At 51.5% G+C, this 21,294-nt stretch overlaps 1 protein-coding gene across 1 annotated transcript; it reads right to left on the bottom strand.

Moving 5' to 3' along the window:
* Window positions 1–8,849: 8,849 nt before the first annotated feature.
* LOC142898536 (uncharacterized) lies at window positions 8,850–21,231 on the bottom strand. Its single transcript, XM_076041503.1, has 52 exons — window positions 21,025–21,231; window positions 18,316–18,596; window positions 18,201–18,233; window positions 18,086–18,118; window positions 17,949–18,002; window positions 17,759–17,860; window positions 17,606–17,680; window positions 17,482–17,526; window positions 17,350–17,403; window positions 17,213–17,266; window positions 17,070–17,123; window positions 16,912–16,965; window positions 16,778–16,831; window positions 16,657–16,701; window positions 16,476–16,529; window positions 16,341–16,385; window positions 16,210–16,263; window positions 16,020–16,118; window positions 15,898–15,942; window positions 15,658–15,810; window positions 15,464–15,571; window positions 15,328–15,381; window positions 15,145–15,243; window positions 15,007–15,060; window positions 14,824–14,922; window positions 14,645–14,698; window positions 14,506–14,559; window positions 14,148–14,201; window positions 14,015–14,068; window positions 13,834–13,878; window positions 13,659–13,757; window positions 13,469–13,576; window positions 13,324–13,377; window positions 13,197–13,250; window positions 13,074–13,127; window positions 12,939–12,992; window positions 12,746–12,853; window positions 12,604–12,657; window positions 12,476–12,529; window positions 12,222–12,383; window positions 12,032–12,139; window positions 11,840–11,947; window positions 11,681–11,734; window positions 11,494–11,601; window positions 11,354–11,407; window positions 11,114–11,221; window positions 10,973–11,026; window positions 10,780–10,887; window positions 10,348–10,699; window positions 10,080–10,270; window positions 9,760–9,996; window positions 8,850–9,462 (listed from the first exon to the last, which is right to left on the bottom strand). The coding sequence occupies exons 1-52, from the start codon at window positions 21,128–21,130 to the stop codon at window positions 9,316–9,318; spliced, it is 4,599 nt and encodes a 1,532-aa protein (XP_075897618.1). The 5' UTR covers window positions 21,131–21,231; the 3' UTR covers window positions 8,850–9,315.
* Window positions 21,232–21,294: the final 63 nt, after the last annotated feature.

Here is a 21,294-nt window from a genome sequence, read left to right as displayed (position 1 = left end):
CGATGGGTGTTGTTTCCTTGGCTGACCTCAGGAAGACGTTTCTAGACAAAGCCGGGCGTGTTCCCCCAGAACAGATCCCAGAGGAAAGGTGCCGCGTCTGCTGCCTCCTCGTTAATCACACTCACTCAGCGCTGTATCCCTTCACCACCAGCACATCTCTTGCCCAGCCCACAACATGCTGTAATAGGCCCGGCCAAGGACACAAGTAGAACCGGCCCAGGACCCAAATAGACCCAGCCGGGGACCGTCTGAGGTAGACCTGACCTAGAACCTCCTGAAATAGACACGCACCAGGACCCAACTAGACTCGGCCCAGGGCCGTCTGAAATAGACCTACTGAAATAGACCCAGAACCTACTTCAACAGACCCAACCCAACCTGTCTAAAATAGACCCGGCCTAGGAGCCTCTGAAATAGATCTGGCCAGGACAGTATGCCTGGAGGCCAGAGGACCCTGCTAGCCTAGCTGAGGTATTTCCCTGATCTGTCGCTGTTGTTGTTGTTGTTGTTTACCTCCGTCCTTACATCTTTATTCACCCAGCTGCAAACCAGACCGGCCGGGACTTCCTGTTTCTAACAATAAGTGGCATTAAAAGCCTTTGTGCTAGCTAGCAAACACTTCCTCCAGGTCCGCCGCTCACTTCTTGTTTATGACTTCCACCGAAAATCCTTGCGAGTTCTCGGAGGCGAATGGATGATTGGTTTTCCGCAGGACGAGACAGAAATAAACTGGCTGGAGCGCCGCTGAAGGACTAACGCTAGCCTTAGAAGCTTTCTCGCTTCTTTTCTCTCACTTGAGTTGCTTCAAGCTCCGCCAGGAGTCAGGTCGATCTGCAGACAATTCACCTGCATAGTGTGTGTCTGTTTTCAAGGTGCTTGTCCGACAGCTAAAGAATTGCTAACAGCAAAACGGCTGCTGAGGACTCACTGGTTCCACTTTCCAGCTCATTTGTGCATGTCTGAGAACACTGGACTCTGTGTAAACACACCGCCCTGAGAACAATCGAGGAGCCGCAGGGGTGTGGACGATGCACCGGCCCTGGGGGGGTCAGGGGTCGAGGGCCTGCGGCGTGCCTGTGTGCTTGCAATGCGACTCGACCTGGAGCTGGGTGGAGACACAGGAAGTCTGCAGCCGCAGTAGTGTGAAGGCGTTGGTTGGTGTGTGTGTGTAAAGAGTTCAACTAGTCCTTAGCGCTGCCAACCCCAATTAGCCTGGTAGCCTGTTAGCTCTGCAGCAGCAATGGAAGCAGCCAGTCAGTTGGATTCGCCGACTTCAAACCGGTTGATTGGTTGGCCACCAGTTCACCGTCTTCCAGGAGTATCGGCACTTGAAGTCAAACTGAAGGTGATGCTGGCATGAGTGAACCTGAGACAGAAGTCATGTGACTGCTCTCCGCCCTTCACACACACACACTTAAAATTCCTCCCAACAATGATACAAGTGAAGCTTTAAAGAGCCCACCACTTCCTGCTGGGAGGGGGGGTTGTGTTCCTTCCCAGCTCCTCTTCAACGCTGTCGGCCCTGCTAACAGGAAGTGCCTCGTTCCTTTCCCTTGTTTCCTGCCATTGTTCCCCCTGGCTGCTGCCACCCGGCCGACCGGTCCAGGCTCCTCCCGGGAATCTGGGAATAGGTGGGATGTCCGAGCGGCTGGTTTCCTCTCCGATCAGCTGCCAGTGAGGGGGGGCCAACAGCTAACAATGCTAGCAGCTAAATCACCTATATAAGTAAAGTTCAAACTACCTGATCAAATTTGCACTGCCACAACGTTTAATGAAAAAAAAACAATAGTGACTAGAGCGCCACCAGGTGTTCTCATGGGGGAAACAGGGCAGCTGTCTCATCAGACTGTGAGAATGACGACAATAACGATGTTCCACCATGAAAATGGTCAGAAGTCTGCCACTCTAGGAAGGAAGGAATGATGGAAGGAAGGAAGTGACAGGATCTCATGGTCCCACTCAGGGTGTGACAGCAACCGAAGAAGAAGAAGAAGAAGAAGAAGAAGAAGATTTTTTTTAGATTTTTGAAAAATAACATTTATTTGCCGCTCTCATTTCCATTCAATCAATCAAACTACATAAATAAATAAATACATAAATAAATAATTTTCTTGTTGTTTTTTTACACAAGCACGTTGCTAAAAAATAGTTCCCCCTCTGTCACTGCACACAATGCACTGTTAAAAGTCCACATGTCACAAAAAAAACCCATGTCCCCTGCCCTCCTGTAAAACATAAAATCAATGCGCAGCCTGGACTGGATGAGTTTTTTGCAGATGACAGAGGGGTCGACCTCTGCCCCATCAACTATCTTCCTCTTACGGCTCAACCACACCCCCAACTTAGCCTGGCTTAAAACAAAGTTTAAAACCTGGCCTTTCCTCTTGTTCTGGCGACTGTAGTTAAAACCAAAGATAAAAGAGTGTTTGTTAAAAACCTCCTGGCATTGGATAAAAACTCTATCTAAAAAACCAAACACGGACGACAGACGCTCACACAGATAAAAACAATGAAAAACAGTCTCTCTCTCTGTGCAGAAGGGACAGGTGTCCTCCACCGCTGGGTTCATCATGCTGATAAAAGCGTTCACGGCTACGATGCCGTGGAGGACGCGCCACTGAATGTCTCCATGTCTTTTGGCCACTGGGGCTTTGTAGAGAGTTATCCACGCGGGCTTATTTCCATAGTTCAAGTATTTTCTCCACGGCGTATCCCAACGTCCATCTAGTTTGTGTTTGTGCAAAGTTTTCACCATTGTTTGATAGAGTTTTTTTCCCGTCGCGACCTCCAGGGGAACTGCTGGACAGGCTTCCAGCAGAGGGCCGCTGCAGTCGTCCAAGTCTGGGAGCAGGCCGACATGGGGGAAGCTGTCCTCTGGGTCGGGGGTCAGGGAACCTCTGTCATGCAAGCTGAGGAGGGAGTGCTCATGACCGGACAGCCTTCTTCTCCAATGGTCCAGCAGCTGCTTGACAACCCTTTGGGATTTTAGTCCCAGCGTAGAGGCCAATGGGGCGGGATCTTCCAATCCAGGACCGGTCAGCTCCACCACCTTGCCCAACGTCATGACCCCTGCAGCTCGGAGGGCCTTGGAGAGAGTCACTCCCCCCCAGCTAGGGTAGTCCAGCAGGGTTCCCTGAAGGACCGGTTCCTGCAAGAGCCAGTACAAAGAGTCGGCCTGCTCCGCCCTCTGCTTCTTCAGGAGGTTCCAAACGTTAAAAACACTCCGATAAAAACAAGGCAGAGAAACTGTGCTCATGCGAGTCGTGTCCATTAAAAACAAACTAAAATCCAGGCCTAAAAAATTAAAACGCTGCAGGATGCACCGGGCTAATGGTCTCCACAGAACATCCTTGGGGCCAGTCAGGAGCCTCTGAATAAACTGGAGTCTGAAGGCAGAGCCCCTGCTGGCCAGATGAACCAAACCCTGTCCTCCCTCTTCTTTGGGGAGGAAAAGGATGCTCTGTGGAACCCAGTGCTTCCTGCCCCCCCAAAAGAAATCAATTAAAAGCCGCTGTATCTCTGCCAGGAGAGAGGCTGGAGGATCTAAAACCATTAGTCTGTGCCACAAGGAGGACGAGACCAAGTTGTTCACGATGAGGGTTCTGCCTCTGTAGGACATTTTAGGCAGCAGCCACTTCCACCGTCCTAGCCTCCCCCTCACCGTCTCCAACACATTGTCCCAGTTCTTATTGTTGTGGGTCTCGTCCCCCAAGTAGATGCCCAGGTATTTAAAACCGCCAGTCTTCCACTGCAGCCCACCGGGCAACTTGAGCCTACTCCTCAGCCCCTCTCCCACCATAAGAGCCTCACTCTTCCCCCAGTTAACACGCGAAGAAGAAATAAAACCAAACTCTGTTAAAAGATTTTCTAAAACACTGATGTCATTTTGCGAGTTGATTAAAACCACCAAATCATCAGCGTACACAGACAGTTTAAAAGACACGCAACACTGAGGGAGACACACCACTTAAACTCTCCCTTAATTTGTGGAGTAGAGGCTCTATGGACAGAGAGTACAGCATCCCTGAGAGAGAGCAGCCCTGCCTCACCCCCCTCTGAACGTCGAAGGGGGCACTCAGACCACCGTTGACCTTGAGAACACTCTCAATGCCACAATAGAGCACCCGGATCATGGCTATAAAGTCAGGATTGAATCCAAAGGCACCCATGGTCTGCCACAGGTACTGGTGTTCAACCCTGTCAAAAGCCTTTTCCTGGTCTATGGAAATAAGACCAGTCTCAAGAGCCAATGAACTGGAGAGGTCCAAAAAATCCCGAATTAAAGTGACATTGTCACTTATGAGCCTGCACGGCACGCAGTAGGTCTGGTCAGGGTGGTTGATGGACGACATCACCTCTCGCAGCCTAAGGGCCAGAGCTTTGGACAGGATTTTGTAATCCGTGCACAGCAAGGACACCGGCCTCCAGTTCCTGATGTCCTGCAGGTCTCCCTTCTTTGGCAGTAAGGTGATGACGGCCCTCCTACAGCTCACCGGGAGTTTTCCCTGTTTGATGCTGTCGTTGATTGTCAGGAGAAGATCTGGTCCGATGACCGGCCAGAAGGACTTATAAAAGTCCACAGGAAGGCCGTCGATGCCAGGAGCTTTTCCACACTGCAGGCTCCCCAGGGCGGCTTCCAGCTCCATGAGCGTCAGTGGAGCCGCCAACTGGGGGCTTTGCTCCTGGCTCACCTGAGGGAGACCGCTGAGGAAGTTGCTGTGCGCCTCCGGATTACTCGACCACTCGCTCTTATAGAGGTCTCTGTAGAAACCGGCAGCATATTTCCTAATCCCAGAAGAATCCGAAATTTCGGAACAGCTACCCGCGCGTAAAGAATGAATGATCTTCCTTTGTCCATTTTTCTTCTCCAGCCCAAAGAAAAACTGAGAGGGAGCATCCATCTGCGAGATGTTCATAAACCGCGACCTGACCAGCGCCCCCTGCGCAGAAACCCCGAGCAGGTTGGCTAACGCCGATTGTTTGGACTTGAGGGAATCTAAATGCCCTCGATTTCCTGTAGAAACAGCTAAGGACTGTAACTCCTCTACCTGTCTCTCCAGATCCCTTACGGTCCGGGTTAACTCACCTGTGGCAAAGCGAGTGAAGCTCTGGCAAAGTTGTTGGGTCTGAGTTTTCCCAAAATCCCACCATTGTTGGATGGTGGGGAAATTGGGTCTGCTCTCTCTGTGGGATAACCAAAAAAACTTAAAAGCAGTTTTAAAAGCCTGGTCATTTAAAAGAGCTGTGTTAAAATGCCAATAGGCACTATTTAAACGAATATTCTGAATAAAAATGGAACAGGACACAAGACAATGATCGCTAAAACCAACAGGCTGGATTAAACACCTTTTAAAAATATTTAAAAGGTGATTAAAACAGTAAAAACGATCAAGTCTGGCAAGGGATAAAACATTTTCTTTGGTATGGCTCCAAGTGTACCGTCGTCTGTTTTGATTAAAAACTCTCCACAGGTCAGACAGCTCGTGATCTTTGATGAGCTGTCTGAGCCTGTGAGACGACCCAGGGTGTGGCTCAGGATGATTCCTGTCTAGTGCGGGATCTTCAGTGCAATTAAAATCGCCGCCTAAAAACAAAAAATCATCATGGCAGGTTTTAAGAACATCATCAAGCTTTTTTAAAAATGTAAGTCTCTCCAACCCTCTGGTTGGAGCATAGACATTTAAAAAGACTAATTTTACATTTTCATAAAAAGCTATAACCTTTAGTAAAAACCCTGGAATGATTTCCTCAACACTAAAAGAAGCCGGTAAAAAATTCTGAGCCAATAAAATCCCAACCCCACCGCTGGCACTGGAATTATGGCTCAGAATCACCTCCCCTTTAAAATCCCTCTTCCAGTCACTGACAATATCGTCAGTGCTGTGTGTTTCCTGAAGAAACAATACATTTAATCTTTTTAACTCCATCAATTTAAAAAGAGCAGCTCTTTTAAAATCAGCCCGGGCTCCATTCATGTTTAAACTCCCCATGTTAAAATCACACATGAATGGAAAAAAAAATAAAAACTCAGTAAAACAACACACCAGTGGCACAACGATCAATAAAAGTAAATTAAACATCAATTTCCCCCTTGTTTAACTCTTCTCTGGCCTTTCCTATGTGCTTTCTGAGTCTGTATACTTCCTGGTCGGTGAGCACTTCTCCAAACTTCCTCGTGAGGGGTTTGGCGGAGTTGATGAACCGCCTAAGGTCCGAGAAGTGCTCCCATACTGACGTTTGTCTCACCCCTTTCGTGTCTTCAAGGAATTTTTTCAGCAGTGCAACCGAGTAAGGTGCATCGTTGTCTTCTTGGGTTAAAACAAAGTCGCTCTCAACACTCGTGGCTGTCTTTCTATTTTTTGCTTTTTCTTTTACAAGTTCAGTTAATTTTCTCTTTTGTGACAGTTTCAACATTTCATCATCATCATCGGACATTGCTTCATCGTCATACTCAGACATGTCTAACGTGTCTACAGTTGCTTTGTTCTTTTCTTTCTTCGTTTTCTTTTTTTCGTTTCCATCAAGTGACAAGGGGGGGTCCCCCTTATCAGGGGGAGGCACAGATATTGGGGACGCCTCGGGGACCCCAGTCACCGCCGGCACCGGGTCGATCTGAGCCGACAACCCCGCCGGCACCGGGTCTTCCGGAGCCGACGGACCGGCCGCCACCGTATCCAACGGTGCCGCCGGACCCGCCGACTCTAGGGGCGGCGACGCCACCTCGGCCGCCGCCACCGCCGCCTCAGGAGGAAGGGTCCCACCTGAGGCGGATGCCTTCCGCTCCGGGCAGGAGCGAACCAAGTGCCCCTCGGCACCGCACCCAAAACACTTCATATGTTCAGTAGTGACAAAAACCATGTACGGAAAGTTGTCGATTTTGAACGTACAGGATAGGTTTAAGTCACTTGTCGTGTCTTTAAGCACCATGTACACCTGTCTCCGGTGACACACAACATGCTTGAGCTGCGGTGACTTGCAGCCTAAAGACATCATTTTTATTGGTGAAACGAGTTGGCCAAATCGCGACAGCTCTTTGGCCAGTGCCTCGTTTTTAATGAACGGTGGAGCATTGGAGATCAGTACCTTCTTGGCGGGGCTCACGAGGGGGAGAACGGGAGTGAAAGTGTCACCGATCACAACACCGCTCTCGACCACCTTGCTTACCTTGTCGGTGTCGTCAAGGAAGATAACGATCGCTCCATTCATTCGGGATGCAGACTTAACGCTGCTGTATCCCACCACCTTTCCAACGGCCAGACCCGCCTGTTCCACCGAGCACTCAACTGCCGGCACCAGTTTGATGGCGTGCCGGCGAGTGAGACGCTCGAACTCGGTAGCCGGCGTTTCCGCTACCGGCATGCTGGCTGCTGGCTACCGGCTACGCCGGTCCTCCACCCAACCACCAACACAAAAAACACGATCTACTTACAAAACTAACACAAATTGATAAATGAAAGACTAACGCACATATATATCGAAAAAAAAGATGGAAAAAAAGAACAAAAACAGCGAAAAAAACGCTCAAAGTTTTGCACTTCTCCCTCTCTCGTCAACTCCGCCACTCCTCACAGAAGAAGAAGAAGAAGAAGTAGAAGAAGGAGAAGAAGAAGAGTGGAGTCTCCTATGTAGCCTCACAGACACACAAACTCACCGTTTTTTCTTTCTTTCAGCATCTCTTCCATTCAGTGTGGCACAATGTTTAGTAGCACGACAGCAGCAGCTTGAAAAAAAACCAAGTGTAATTTCATTGTCACACCTGCTGCCACCACAGGGCTAACTATCTGCCGCTAATTTGAACGGGGTCTTTCAGCTAATTCCATTTTCAGGTCAAAGTGACCCCCTGGACTGACGGCATCATCATTCACTTCATCTCACAAGCGCTGACAAATGCTAGCGTGCTAACTAACACACGGGCGGCATGTTAACACCTTTTCTGCATAAGAGCCTTTTGAATTCCAGCCCTGCCCCTTTTCACGTTAGCAGACAATGCAGGCAGTGCTTTTAGCTGATGTGTGTGTGTGTGTTTATTGTAGCTACTAAATAAAAGCTCACTAAGGTAAGGGGGGGGGGGCCTTAATGATTGACATCTGGTTTATTGTTGTTTTTTGTTTTTGTTTGTTTTTTTCCAACTCCAACAAGGGAAATAAAACAAAAACAAAAAAACAACAACAACCAATCCGCTGAAGGCGTGTTTTCACACCCACTGATGACATCACAAAGGGAGAGGTTCCTGACCGGAGCTCCAGTTGGATATTCTGTGCTCTGCTGATTTGAAACCTAGTCAGAGGTAGGGGCCACACACAGCCTGGAGTAGCTGTCAATCATTAAGCCCCGCCCCCACCCCTTACCTTACTGATCTTTTATTTAGTAGCTAAAATAAACACACACATCAGGTAATGCTAACAACAAGCTAAGAGCACCGACTGCATTGTCTGCTAATGTGGTGGGTGGCAGGGCTGGAATTCTGGAAAGGCTCTTTTGCAGAAAAGGTGCCAGGCCACAAAAAATGGCCAGCCGAAGCTAAAAATGAAGTGAGGCGGGCAGGAAGTGATGGCGGCGGCAGTGGGGCCGAGTAACTCAACGAGCGCCAAGACCCGGAGCCCGACCCAGAAACATGTGCCGGCTGAACTTTGACCTCTGGACTCTCCTGGACTTCCTGCACCAGCAGAGACCAGCTGCTGGTGGGACCAGTTGTGCTCTGTGTTTAAAACCAGGTTGGGTTCATTCTGGGAGCTGGAGCTCAGAGAGGTTTTTTAGCCCCTGGTTTGCAGCTTTGGCTCCCTCTGTTGGACAGATGCTTTTACCACAGGCAGGTGTGAAGGTAGAGGTGAGTTTCTTAGCGCAGCCAGTCCACAGAAACACATTTATTATTCCAACATGTTCATCAACAAAACACATCATTAGCAATTTACAGTCAAAATTTGCATTTACAGAGGAGGTTTCTTTTATATTTATATAAAGTAAATAAAAAATGTTTCAGTCGAAGGAGAAAAACTTTGAATAATTTAACTTGAACTGTTTTATTTTAAATTTTAAAATAATTCTTAACAACACCGTAGCTCTCCAGCTGTCTGGATGTTCAAGAGCCGTTAATTTTTTTTCACTCTCTGTATCTTCAACACACTTGCCTGTTCTTCCAGCTTTTTTTCACACTCACACAACCAGTGGCCTGCTGGGAGATCTTCCAGCACCGTGCCCTGCGGAGCTCCGCCCTCCTGTCACTACTGACTCCGCCTTCAACACAGTCCCAATCCTGGGGTGAACCTGCTGGGGTGTTTCTGGTCCACCTACTGCTGCCCACCTCGGTGGGACCTTCTAGGAGAAGCAGACTGGGCCAATGTCCAGGCCGAACTCCTGCCCGGCTTTACCCACATCCAGCGGCGCCACGTCCAGCACCGGCAGCCTGATGGCGCTTTGAGTCCGATACTCCACGACAGTCTGCTTCCACTGGCCGTCTGGGTTCTGAGGACCAGGAACCAAAGGTCAGAGGAGGGGGTGGAGATGATTATGGTGGAGGTGTTGGGGGTGGAGATGGTGATGGAGGTTTAGGTGGAGGTGTTTGTTGGAGGTGGTGTTGGAGGTGAGGTGAAGGTGGAGGTGGAGATGGTAGATGAGGTGGTGAGGTGGAGGTGGAGGTGAAAGTGGAGATGGAGATTGGAATGAAGGTGAAGGTGGTGGTGTTGGTGTAGGTGGTGATGGAGGTGAGAGGTGAAGGTGCTAGTGGAGGTGGACGTGGAGGTGGTGAAGGAGGTGACTCACCGAGCAGCCGTCCTCGGTGACTGTGTAGCGGAGTCTGGGGTTCCCCTGGGCTCTGAGCTCCTGGCCATTGGAGCCCTGCAGGATCAGGGCATTCTTCAGGCTGCCGCCAGTGTCCCGGTGGGCCACGCTGTTCCTGCAGTGGTAGGTGATGTTCTGCCGGGCCTGGCTAGACAGCAGCTGCAGCAGCTTCAGCTGCACAGCCGCCGTGTTGGGCTGCTCCTGGTCTCCATAGAGGAACTGCAGGGATGGAGGACATAGTGACGTTCTCGCCATGGCTCCAGGTGAGGAACCAGGAGGAGGACCAGGAGGAGGAACATTACCTTTCTGCCGCTGTTCATGTCGGCTCCGAACCAGACAGGCTTACTGGCGCTGGGGCTGGACTTGGACCACCAGGACTTCCTGGGGAGGCTGGCCGGATTGGCTGAGATGCAGGTCTCACCGCTGTCCATGTCACAGAAGACCCTGATGGCATCCCTGGAGCTGCCCTGGTTGGGGTCAATCCAGTAGTGCCCTGTGGGCGGGGCAGCACTGACATGAATGAAAGAACAAGTGGTGGGCGGAGCTTGGGTGGGCGGGGTCAAGACTCACCGCTGGTCTTCTGAGGGAAGCACAGCTTGATGTCCTGGCAGCTCCGGGCTGGGTTGGTCTTGCTGCCGTCGGGCCGCCGCAGGTCCTCTAGGTGACCTCGCAGGGTCTTCAGGGTGGCATGGACGCCAGTGTTGGCTCGCAGTACTGCCTCCTTCCTGTTGGGGAGTGCCTCATCTCTGTTCATCTCTTGCAGTGGCTCGGCGGGCACGCCGTCGCCCAGGAACTCCACTGCCGAGGCCATGTCGCCATTGCCACCGTAGTCGAAAGCAGCAACCATCAGGTCATTCACGGAGGCAGTGGGGGGTCCTGGGGCCCCGGGAGGTCCTGGGGGTCCTGGTTCTCCCTCCACACCCTAACAAACACATAATGTTTGAAAACCTGTCCAGTGGGAGAGATGGAATCTGACAGCAGTTGGATGTCCATGTAGCTCACCGGAGGTCCCAGGTCCCCGCTGGCACCTCGGGACCCTGGAGCTCCCATTGGTCCTGGCTGGCCATTGTTTCCTTCCTTTCCTGGGGGCCCCACCACTCCAGGTGGTCCCTGTACAGGAAATCACACTGTAAAAATCAAGCACGTGGTCGTAAATTCGTCCCAACCCCGCCACTCTGGTTGACAGCTCACTCACTCTTGGCCCGGTGGGTCCGACGACACCTTTGGCCCCGTGGTCTCCTGTGGCCCCCTGGAAGCACAAGAAGAACCAGGGTCACACTGAGGATACCAGAACTTCACCAGCACCTGCTGAGGCTGAGAGGACGTTTCATCTTACAGCTGATCCAGGCAGACCGCTGAGTCCAGTGAATCCTCGGTGGCCCTTCTGGCCCCTGGCTCCGGTGTCTCCGGGGGCTCCCTTGGCTCCCTGTGGCCCCTGGGGGCCCTGAGGTGGCACACAGAGTGGAGACAAGTTAGTCAAACAAGACTCGAATGTATCCCTTTCGAGTACTGTTTGACTCACTTGACTAACTCTTCATCTGGTGTGTTCAAATCAATGAGGTAATTTCCTGCTTACCACTTTGCCCCGGACTCCAGCAGCTCCTAGGGGTCCGGCGGGGCCTTGTTCACCCTGACCATTATACACAGAAATGTGACCAAGATGAATCTCTGGACATGATGAGTTTTAACCCCTACTGGTCAGTGCGAGACACCCACGTTTTCTCCTGTTTTTCCTGGACTGCCAGTCAGGCCAACGGGTCCCTCGGTTCCCTGCGACCCTGCAGCCCCTGGCAGACCCTCAGGACCAGCATTGCCCCTGTCGCCCTGCAAAAAAAGAGATGTCACAGAGTTCACAGTGACATCAACGCCACCACCTCTAACAGGAAGTAGACCCTGGTCCTACCCTCTCTCCTATGAGACCGTCCTGACCAGGAGGACCTTCGGAACCCGCCACACCCTACAGAAGGCCAGAGTTAGTGCCAGGTGTAGTACCGCCTTTTACCAGCAGGAGTCAGCAAACATTTCAGGATCCAGATGTATATCTTTTTTTATTTTCCCAGACCTCAAGTCCAGGTTCTCCTGCTGGCCCCGTGGCTCCTGGTGCACCAACTCCTCCGGCGGATCCTGGTCCTCCCTGAGGTCCAGCAGTTCCAGGTTTTCCTGGTGGTCCCTGAGGTGAAGCCAGTCTTTAAACTATGGGTGCAGGTCTGAGAACCAGCAACTAACTGAAAAGGGAAAGTGGAAGGTGACTCACAGCGGCTCCTGCCAGGCCCTCGGGGCCCCGGTCTCCTCTCCCTCCAGGCTGACCCACAATGCCTCGCTGTCCAGATGCTCCAGCGGGTCCTGGGGGTCCATCAGGCCCCTAACAGAGAGAGACAACCAGGGTCAGGCCTCAGGTCAGGACCCAGGTCGATGAAGCTGCAGGTACTCCTCCTGCTGCTCACATTGGGGCCATCCTCTCCCGAGTCACCCTTGTCTCCAGGGGTCCCCGCGGGGCCCGGAGGTCCTCTTTCACCCTGACGTCCTGGAGCACCGTTCTCCCCACTGATCCCAGGAGGACCCTGCTTTCCCGGCTCGCCGATTGGTCCGTCTGCACCTACAGCCCCCTGAAGCCCGCAATGTTGCACTGATATAATAAACTGCACCTGATGCTTTGGTCTCATCTCAACACTTTTCATCCTCCAGCTGTGGAACTCACCAGAGAGCCAGCAGGTCCGACTCCTCCAGGCAGACCAGGGAAACCAGGAGCACCCTGAAAAGATACCATATACCTCAGGTTGACCAGGGTTATGGATAATTAGCAGCCAGTGGTTGAAGGTAACTCACCGCCTGACCCTGAGAGCCTCGGCCTCCCTTCAGACCAGTGACACCAGCAGGACCCTAAGAACAAAGACCACCAGCCACAGAATGAGTCCAGGTCTGGACCATGCCTGCGCCCCATTAGACTTCCTGTTTCTTGGATGTGTACCTGAGTTCCTGTCTTTCCAGGCACTCCCTGAGGTCCAGAAGGTCCCACCTCACCCTTCAGACCAGGCTCACCGGGATCACCCTTGGCGCCTGGCTGGCCCTCAGACCCCTGGAACACAGAGGAGGTGAGAAGGTCTAAGTCAGAGCTTTCAATGAACCCCTCCTCACTGTCACATGACGGTGCTGTCACTAACCTGAGGTCCAGGGAAGCCCGCAGCACCGGTTGGACCAGGCTCACCACGAGAACCCTGTGGACATCAACAACATCACACGTGTGTTTTCCAAAGGGGGTGAAAACTCGGCAGAATTCTTCATGAATATGTACTGACAGCGACTCCTCTGGTTCCTCGGCGACCTGCAGGTCCTGGTGGACCAGGTTCACCCTGAAACAAAGGCAAACAGGTTCAGGGATTATGAAGCCCACAGGTAGTGGTAGTGAATTGCTGGCTCACCTTATCTCCATTGGGGCCGGCAGAACCAACAGGTCCAACAGCGCCAGGAAGTCCCTGCAAGTAAACACAGGTGTATTGGACAGTACCGGGTACTGGATCCAGGAGGAGGCGCTCAACCAACACTCACCCTGGGACCATCAGCTCCGGCTTTACCCTCCAGTCCTTTATCTCCAACTGAACCCTGTTCAGAAACACCACTTCTGTCACACATACACACACAGGAGGTCCCACCCCTTTCTCTGCCTAGGTGCTTGTGACGTCCTTCAACTTACAACGTCACCCTTGGGCCCTGAAGTTCCTGGTATTCCTCTCTCACCCGGCATTCCCTGGAGTCCAGGACTTCCTGGTTCTCCTACGGTGCCTGCTGGTCCAGCTTTTCCCTGAAGGCAGGAAAGATACAGAAGGTGAACAACATGAGACATTCAACGTCTTCAAGGTTTGGGTACCTCCAGTCTCACACACCTTTGGCCCATCTGGACCTGTACCCCCAGGAGAACCTCTGGGTCCTGGCAGTCCATTTGGTCCGACCTCGCCTCTCTCTCCAGGGGCGCCTCTCTCCCCCTGTTGGTCAACAGGTGGAACTCATCAGATATTAGAATCACCTGATTTGAGTGATCGGTAAAGTTCAGGCACGTACCCTCAGACCTGTAGCTCCAGCAGCTCCTGCTTCTCCAGCCAGACCCTGCAGCACAGCAACATTCACATTATCTACATGCATAGATACAATGGTAATAGAATAATACAATATAACAATAATAATACAAATTATATCAGTACATCCAATAATAATATATCCATTGTGCCTGATCCCACTGTACCTCATTTCCTGGTTTTCCCGACTCTCCTGGTGGGCCTGGTTGTCCCGGCAAACCCTAAAACAGAGAAGTTGAGTCAAAGTGCCAGTACAATCTTTTTTGTGTGACTTGGACATGAATAATAATTCCAGTTTACTTGGAAGCCATTGAGGCCCTGAGGTCCCTGTTCTCCTCTCTTTCCAGCAGGTCCCTGAAGGAGACAAAGAGAAAGTCATGGGGGCAGTGATGGTGAGGAAGGTGATGATGATGGTGATGGTAATGATGATGGTAATAATGGTGAAGGTGATGATGGTGATGGTAATGATGATGGTAATAATGGTGATGGTGATGATGGTGATGGTGATGATGGTGATGGTAATGATGATGGTAATAATGGTGAAGGTGATGATGGTGATGGTAATGATGATGGTAATAATGGTGATGGTGATGATGGTGATGGTGATGGTGATGGTGATGGTGACGGTGATGATGATGATGATGGTGATGGTGCTTACAGGTGGACCAGCTGGACCTGCAGCTCCCTCCTCGCCGTCCTTTCCATTTGCCCCCTACAGGACAGACCCGGGATCTGTCAGTGCCATGTTGCTGAGAGCAGACTGGTGAGTCAAAGTCACTGGGAGTGAACCCACTTACCCTTTGGCCTGGTGACCCTGCGCTGCCCGCCTCGCCAAGTTTTCCACCGTCCCCCTGCAGAAGCCCAAACACACAGTGAGCTTGAACACAGTGGATCGTCTCTCCACCCTAAAAGCCCTCATAATGATGAGACGCGATTAACTACTATCATAAAGAAGAAACAGGAGAGTGACACTGACAGCCAGACCCTTTGGTCCTGGAAGTCCCAGTGGCCCTGCTGGACCTCGGCCTCCTGAGGAACCTGCTGAACCCTGTTTGCCGTCTTCTCCTGCCAGACCCTAACGGGGAAGCAGAAGAACAATGAGTACACGGTGCAAGATAGAGAACCAGGCTTTAGCCAGACCTGATCAGCTGCCACCAACCATCGGGCCCTGTTTTCCCTCTGCACCAACAGCACCCAGGGGCCCACTCAGACCCTGGAAGACAGAACAGAACCCTGTGATGGAACAAAGCCAGAAACGACCTTTTGAACATGTGGTGAATTGAACTGATGAACATACCCGGGCTCCAAGTAGACCGGGCTCTCCGTTACGTCCCAGGTCTCCAGGTTCACCTTTGGAACCTACTGTCCCAGGTGGTCCTCGTTCTCCCAGTGCCCCCTATTGGACCAAACATGAAACAGAGGTCAGAGAACAGTTACTAAACAGGGTGTGGGTGTCGGTCTGGGTATGTGGTGGGCTCACTTTGGGGCCTGGAAGACCGTCGGAGCCTGGGAAGCCTCGGTTCCCGGGAACGCCCTGCAAGATGTGCAGGAGAGGGATTTAAGCAGTGGTGGGAAAAAACGAAAACTCAGATCATTTCAAGTAAAAGTGGTCTTACAGCTTCTCCGGCAAGTCCTGGAGGTCCCACAGACCCGGCGTCACCACGAGGTCCACGCTTCCCTTCATCTCCAATCGGACCAAGAGCACCCTGAGTGCCGTGGTCTCCCTGGCAACAACAGACCAGCAGCCAATCAGACAAAGCTTAAACTTTACTGTGTTACTTGTAGTGATGTTGAATTTTATTTTTCTTACTCTTTCCCCTTTAAATCCAGGTTCTCCCTTCATTCCCGCCACTCCAGCGTCACCCACTTGGCCTTTTGGTCCGTCCAGTCCTGTCATTCCCTGGGGCCCTGGCGGACCAGGGGGTCCTAGCAATCCTGATGGACCAGCCAAACCTGCGATTCCCTGTGATAGAAAAAAGAAGAAGGGTGGAGTCAGGTGGAATGCGTTGACTGACAATTAAAAGTTCCAGAGAGCAGCAGAGACACTCACAGTCTGTCCGCGAGTGCCAGGAGCTCCGTCTGAGCCGTCGGCACCCTGTGGAGGAACAAATGTCCAAGTCAATTACCAGGACAAACCTTTAGTGCCTTCTCAGAAGACCTAGGAGACCTCACCTGCTTGCCTATTGGTCCAGAGAGTCCCACATGACCTGTGTCCCCTCGAGGTCCCTGCCGTCCTGCACCTCCTCTCAGGCCTGTTGGTCCCACCTCCCCCTGACAACCAGAAAGAACCAGACAATCCAACACTGTTCCCAACACAACTTCCTGAAGTTCTGAAGAACTTGAGTTTCCGCCACAGTATCACCTTTATTCCAGGACCTCCAGGGAAACCAGGCACTCCGGGGATTCCGATGGGACCCTGGAGTCGAGGGAGATTCAAATGTGTGAAGGTTTATCGTGTGTGTTTAATGTGATGTTTCAGCATGTGGTTCCTACCAGTGGACCCGGTTTTCCAACATGACCCGATTCACCACGTTTCCCCTAAAACAAGGAAAAGACAAAGAAGAAGGTCTGAGCCTTGACCTCATGTTTTAAAAACTGATTAATTTTTAATAATGCTGTTGGTCTCACAGCGGGTCCAGTCGGTCCGGGTCGGCCCCGCTCCCCTTGCTGGCCGGCCGGGCCCTGGAACAAGAAAGAGATCAAGTCAGGTGTTTCAGTGTGGAGGTGGATCTGGAAGGAGCCTGCAGAACCCTAAGACTGTCCGGGACTCTGAAGAACCCAACTAGGAACTTTAGCTCTGTATGCCCACCTGTGGCCCAGAGGCCCCCATGGTTCCTGGAGTACCAGACGATCCCTGTCAAAGACAAACATAGTCAGATTGAGTCTCCTCAGGGGTCTCCTTGGCCAGAAGCAGGATGCGGGACTCAGACCTTGGATCCAGCAGCTCCTGACTCTCCTCGGGGCCCCAGCAGACCAGCGGTGCCCTATCAGAACACCCACAGACTTGTCAGAGCTCCACATCGGCTCTCTTCAAAACAGGGAAGTTGTTTTTTTGGAGACTCACCTTGTGTCCTTTCAGTCCTGGATGACCTGGAAGTCCTGGAAAACCTCTGGCACCCTGCAACAGACCTTCCAGTCATTGGTTGAATACATTTTCCACAACAGAGGAGATCTGCAAATGTGTGTATTTTTGCTTTGAACTGATCTGGGATGGTACTTTACCGCTGATCCGGGGAAACCAGTCTCTCCTGATGCACCTGCAGGTCCAGATCCTCCCTGGGCACAAGGGATCAAATTAAAACCGGACTCTGTTTTTTCAGTCTAAATGACAAGGTCATCCATGAGTTTGAGTCAATGGGACTCACATCGAGTCCAGGTTTTCCAGGCAGTCCATCTGGTCCGCGGAGACCTGGCTCACCCTGGAAAACCACAACAACAATCACAACTCTCTCCAGCAGATGGCACTGTCAGTCAAAGTCTCGAGCAGTTGGAGGCTTCCTACCATTGGTCCAGGATCTCCAGCTTCTCCCGGGATTCCCTGACCTCCGGCCGGACCCTGATATGAAGCAAAAGGACTGTGAGAACTTCAGTTGATCACGAGACAAGGGTCATGGAAATTGGAAAGGTCACTTACTTGTGCTCCAGGGGAGCCAGGGAGTCCTCGTGGTCCTGATTCACCCTGAGGGAAGATACCGGCATTCACTTTATGGACCTCTCATGTTTCCGTGATGATATTAAGGACAAGTCCTGAGTGTTACCCTGGATCCGGACACCATTGCTGACACGCCGGCCTTCTCGTTCAATCCTGAGGTCATCTGGGACACCAGCGTTCCCTGGAAGGAGCCACCAGAGAGCTTTGATGGATCTGATCTGTACTCAGAACAAAGGATGGTCTGAGTTGGGAAACTCACCCCAGGGTAGCCGGGGTACCCGGGATGACCTGGAGGTCCTGGCTGTCCTGGATTTCCTGGAACACCAGGCTCTCCGTCAAATCCAGGAGGTCCTGGAAATCCCTGCAGAGCAAAATGAAGAGTTCTCAAGAGTTTGACACAGATGAGCAGAGAGGTTCTGCTAGCAGTTAGCGTGTTAGCGTCTTGTTACCCGTCGGCCTTTGAAGCCCCTATGTCCGGTGTTCCCCTGCCCTCCTGGTGGACCCTGAACCATGACAGTACAGCATTAAGATCTTCATCGAGACTGGAAGGTGAAGTCAAAATCATCAGACTGCAGTGAAAACCCACCTGAGGTCCAGCATGTCCAGGAGGTCCTTCCACCTGTTACAGTAACAGTGATCAATAAATATTCAAAATGGCGCACAGACACACAAATAACAAAGTGATATGGATCAGTACTTACATATGGGATGTCACCTGGTTCCCCCTTCTCACCCTGAACATACAAAGTAAAAAAAAACACACCTCAGTTTGATGCTCGAAAACTAGACTGTTGCAGACGTTGTCCAGGTAGTTACCCTGAAGGCCATGATCTCCACACGGCCGCCGGCGCTGGCCAGAGTGTCGCACACGGGGCAACACTCGCCCTCAGGGATGACCAGCTTCTGGCAGTTGGGCAACAGCTCGCACTGGACCTCGTCGCACACGGCCACACCATTGTCGCACATGCACACGCTGCATGGCTGCGGTTTCCAGATGTCATTGTGCTGGTGGACCAAGCCGTCCACGGTGCAGTTCTGGTAACCAACTGGCTCGGTCTCAGGGGCGTCGGTGCCGATGGGGGGTGGTGGGGTGGACTCTTCAAGGAGACACACAAGCAGGAGAGTGAGACACGTCGCCAGCACTTTTTGCTGGATTAGCATTTAGGCTAGTTAGCAACAGATGATGGATAACCTGCCTATGCAACATCCTCCCCAAAACTATGCAACCACGACAGGAAAGTCCTCAAATTCCATGATCATTCTGGGGCGTGCTAAGCTAGCATGCTAAGCTAGCAGATATAAGTGCACTCTTTTCAGTCCCTGATAGAAATATTTCATGTCAGCGTTCCTTAAAACTGCTTTTGCTTGAAGCCAAGTAAGAGAGAAAAATGTACTACTCCACCTTCAGATGGAGTAGCAATGGCTTTGGCTTTTGCCAAAACTGTGAATGTAAAATGCTGTTCCACGTAGGTTCCAGGAGGTTTTTTTTAAACATCTCAGTGTCGGGTGGTCACTATGACGGCAACAACAACAGCAACAACAACAACAACAACAACATTTCCTGCTCATTTAAAAAAACAACAACAAAAAAACAGCCCTCTATGATGTCAACAAGGGCACCATTCCTTCTGCCTGGTTAGTGACCCCACCCCCGACCCAGGAGTTCACCCCGCCCTACGAGACCACCTTTTTTTTTGCCTCTTGTTTTGGCAGTGCAGAAATCAAATCACAGTGGGAAATGCTGCCCTCTGCTGGTCATCCACCTAAACTGCACAGCTGTAGCTGAGAGTCCAATCACCAGCCAGGACTCATCATCACTTCCTCTTAATAATGAAGTGCAGCATGGGAATCGTAGTGTCTAAGCAGGGGAACATTCTCTATGTGCGTGTGCGTTTAAAATGAAGGTGATTTAATGCAACCATGCGGTGCAGATAGACAGTAAATGTGTCATCAGAGGAATTTAATCGGCAGGCGGCAGCAAGACACGACCTGCAGCTGAAACTGGAAGGTGAAAATCCTGTGGCGGCTCATGAGGAGAACCTCCGAGGTAACAAAGAAACAAAAACCAAGATGTCATTAAAAGAAGAAGAAACTATTTGGGGAATGTTGGGCTGAAAAAAAGTGATTGTGGGATTGTGGTTCAAATATGCAATCATCACAGAAGAAGAAGAAAAAGTCCAGCCACTTGTTGCAACATTCAGCTTTTTTCCACATTTCAGGGTTCCTCTGATCTTTCTCACCCAGGTTTCACAAACCTCCAGTGCAGAAACTCTGAAATCTGAGCTGGTCAGCAGGGTTGAAAGCAGGGCTGCAGGAGAAAGCTGATGGGGTGTTGCTAAAAAAAGCCACCTGTTCTGTGGTCACATGTCCTCTGGGCCTGGAGCTCCTCATTATGTGGCTAGGCCTTATAGCGACTCTATTTCAGGAGCGGCCGCAGATTACACGTTTCTGGGGCTGGAGGAGCCGCAGCGAGGGACAACACCCACGGAGATGGGAGGAGGAGGGGGGGACAGGGAGGAGCCTGAAGAAGAGCTCGTCCACCCTGAGGTCCCTGGAGGCCCCTGAGATGCTGCAAGTTTTTTTCGGTGGATCTCCTGGATTTTCTTCTTCTTTCTTCTTCTTTCTTCTTCTTTCTTCTTCTTTCTTCTTCTCCTCCTCCTTCTTTTTTCTTCGCTCAAACAATAGGCAGAAGAAGAAGAACCTGCTGCCGTCAGTCCAGGTTGTTCTTCTGTTTCATCTCATCATCTACGACAGGCGAGGGTGGGCCGGCGGGGGGGACTTCTGGATGGAATGGATACCAGGTTGGGCGGAGCCACAGCTCCACCATCAATTCAGAGGTGACGGAGGCCGTTTTTTTTGCGGTCTTGCAGATATCTGGGTTAACTGTATTTAATCTCTTGCACCATCTTCAGCTGAGCTGAGCTGTTTTGACATTTTCCCATCAGCCCCTGCTGCCTCCCTCCCTGCCTGCCTGCCCATCTGCCTGTCAGTCTGGGTGTGTCCCGCCTCCTTCCCACTCGCAGTCTGACCAAAATTAGTGGTTGGTGGCCAACATCATGGTCTCTAGCCTCGCACTGAAATAGCCAACTCTGGAGGAGCTCCTGGCTCATCTGGAGGTGCCTCCCACCCTTCCTCAGGCAGACAGACAGACAGACAGACAGATCGCAGCACGCTCAACACTTTTCCTCACCTGTAATTCCAGGAGAAAGCTGAGGGACGTTATAATCAGCCATAAGTGCATAATGACGCCTCATTTGAAAGAAAGGTAACGAGACCTTCTGCCCCAAAGTGCTTCTGGAGGCTGTGATTGGACCTGCGGCCTACAGACAAGCATCTCCCACTGAGCTGGAGACAGTAGTGGGAACCTTAGAGGGGTCGTGAAGAAGAACAAGAACAAGAAGAACAAGAACAAGAACAAGAACAAGAACAAGAACAAGAACAAGAACAAGAACAAGTTGGAGAAGCAGGAGAAGATGAAGAAGATGCTGTGAGGTCACTGTTGCTGCTGGACGCTCCCTCACTCACCTATGGCAGTTGCCTCTTGGCAGGTGATGACCATCACCTGGATGGCGGCAAGGAGCAGAAACGTGGCCAGGTGGTGGCAGTTCCGCGGCAGCGGCGAGAGCCCCATTGTCCTAGAGCCTCCACCTCCTGGGGGCCTTGAAGACGCAGAATCCCTGAGAGGAAAGTAGCTCCTGGAAGGCTCGGCTGGCTGCAGCAGACTGAGGGAGCTGCTCCTCTGTCACCTCCTCCCTCCTCCTCCTCCTCCTCCTCCTCCAGCACCTCCTTCTCCTC

This window comes from Nelusetta ayraudi, unplaced genomic scaffold (assembly GCF_046127955.1).
Source record: "Nelusetta ayraudi isolate G7.1 ecotype Tasmania unplaced genomic scaffold, CSIRO-AGI_Nayr_v1 ptg000004l, whole genome shotgun sequence".
Lineage (NCBI taxonomy): Eukaryota > Metazoa > Chordata > Actinopteri > Tetraodontiformes > Monacanthidae > Nelusetta > Nelusetta ayraudi.
Note: the sequence above shows the minus strand (reverse complement) of the source record. Positions and strands in the feature narration are given on the sequence as shown.

What these genes read in the sequence shown, in the direction of transcription:
- LOC142898536 (XM_076041503.1), bottom strand. Translation starts at nt 21,130, where the DNA reads ATGGGGCTCTCGCCGCTGCCGCGGAACTGCCACCACCTGGCCACGTTT. An exon ending in CTGGCTCCCCTGGAGCACAA is followed by an intron (nt 17,404 to 17,481) that starts GTAAGTGACCTT and finishes GCTTCATATCAG; the next exon opens with GGTCCGGCCGGAGGTCAGGG. An exon ending in CTGGAAAGACAGGAACTCAG is followed by an intron (nt 12,658 to 12,745) that starts GTACACATCCAA and finishes CTTTGTTCTTAG; the next exon opens with GGTCCTGCTGGTGTCACTGG.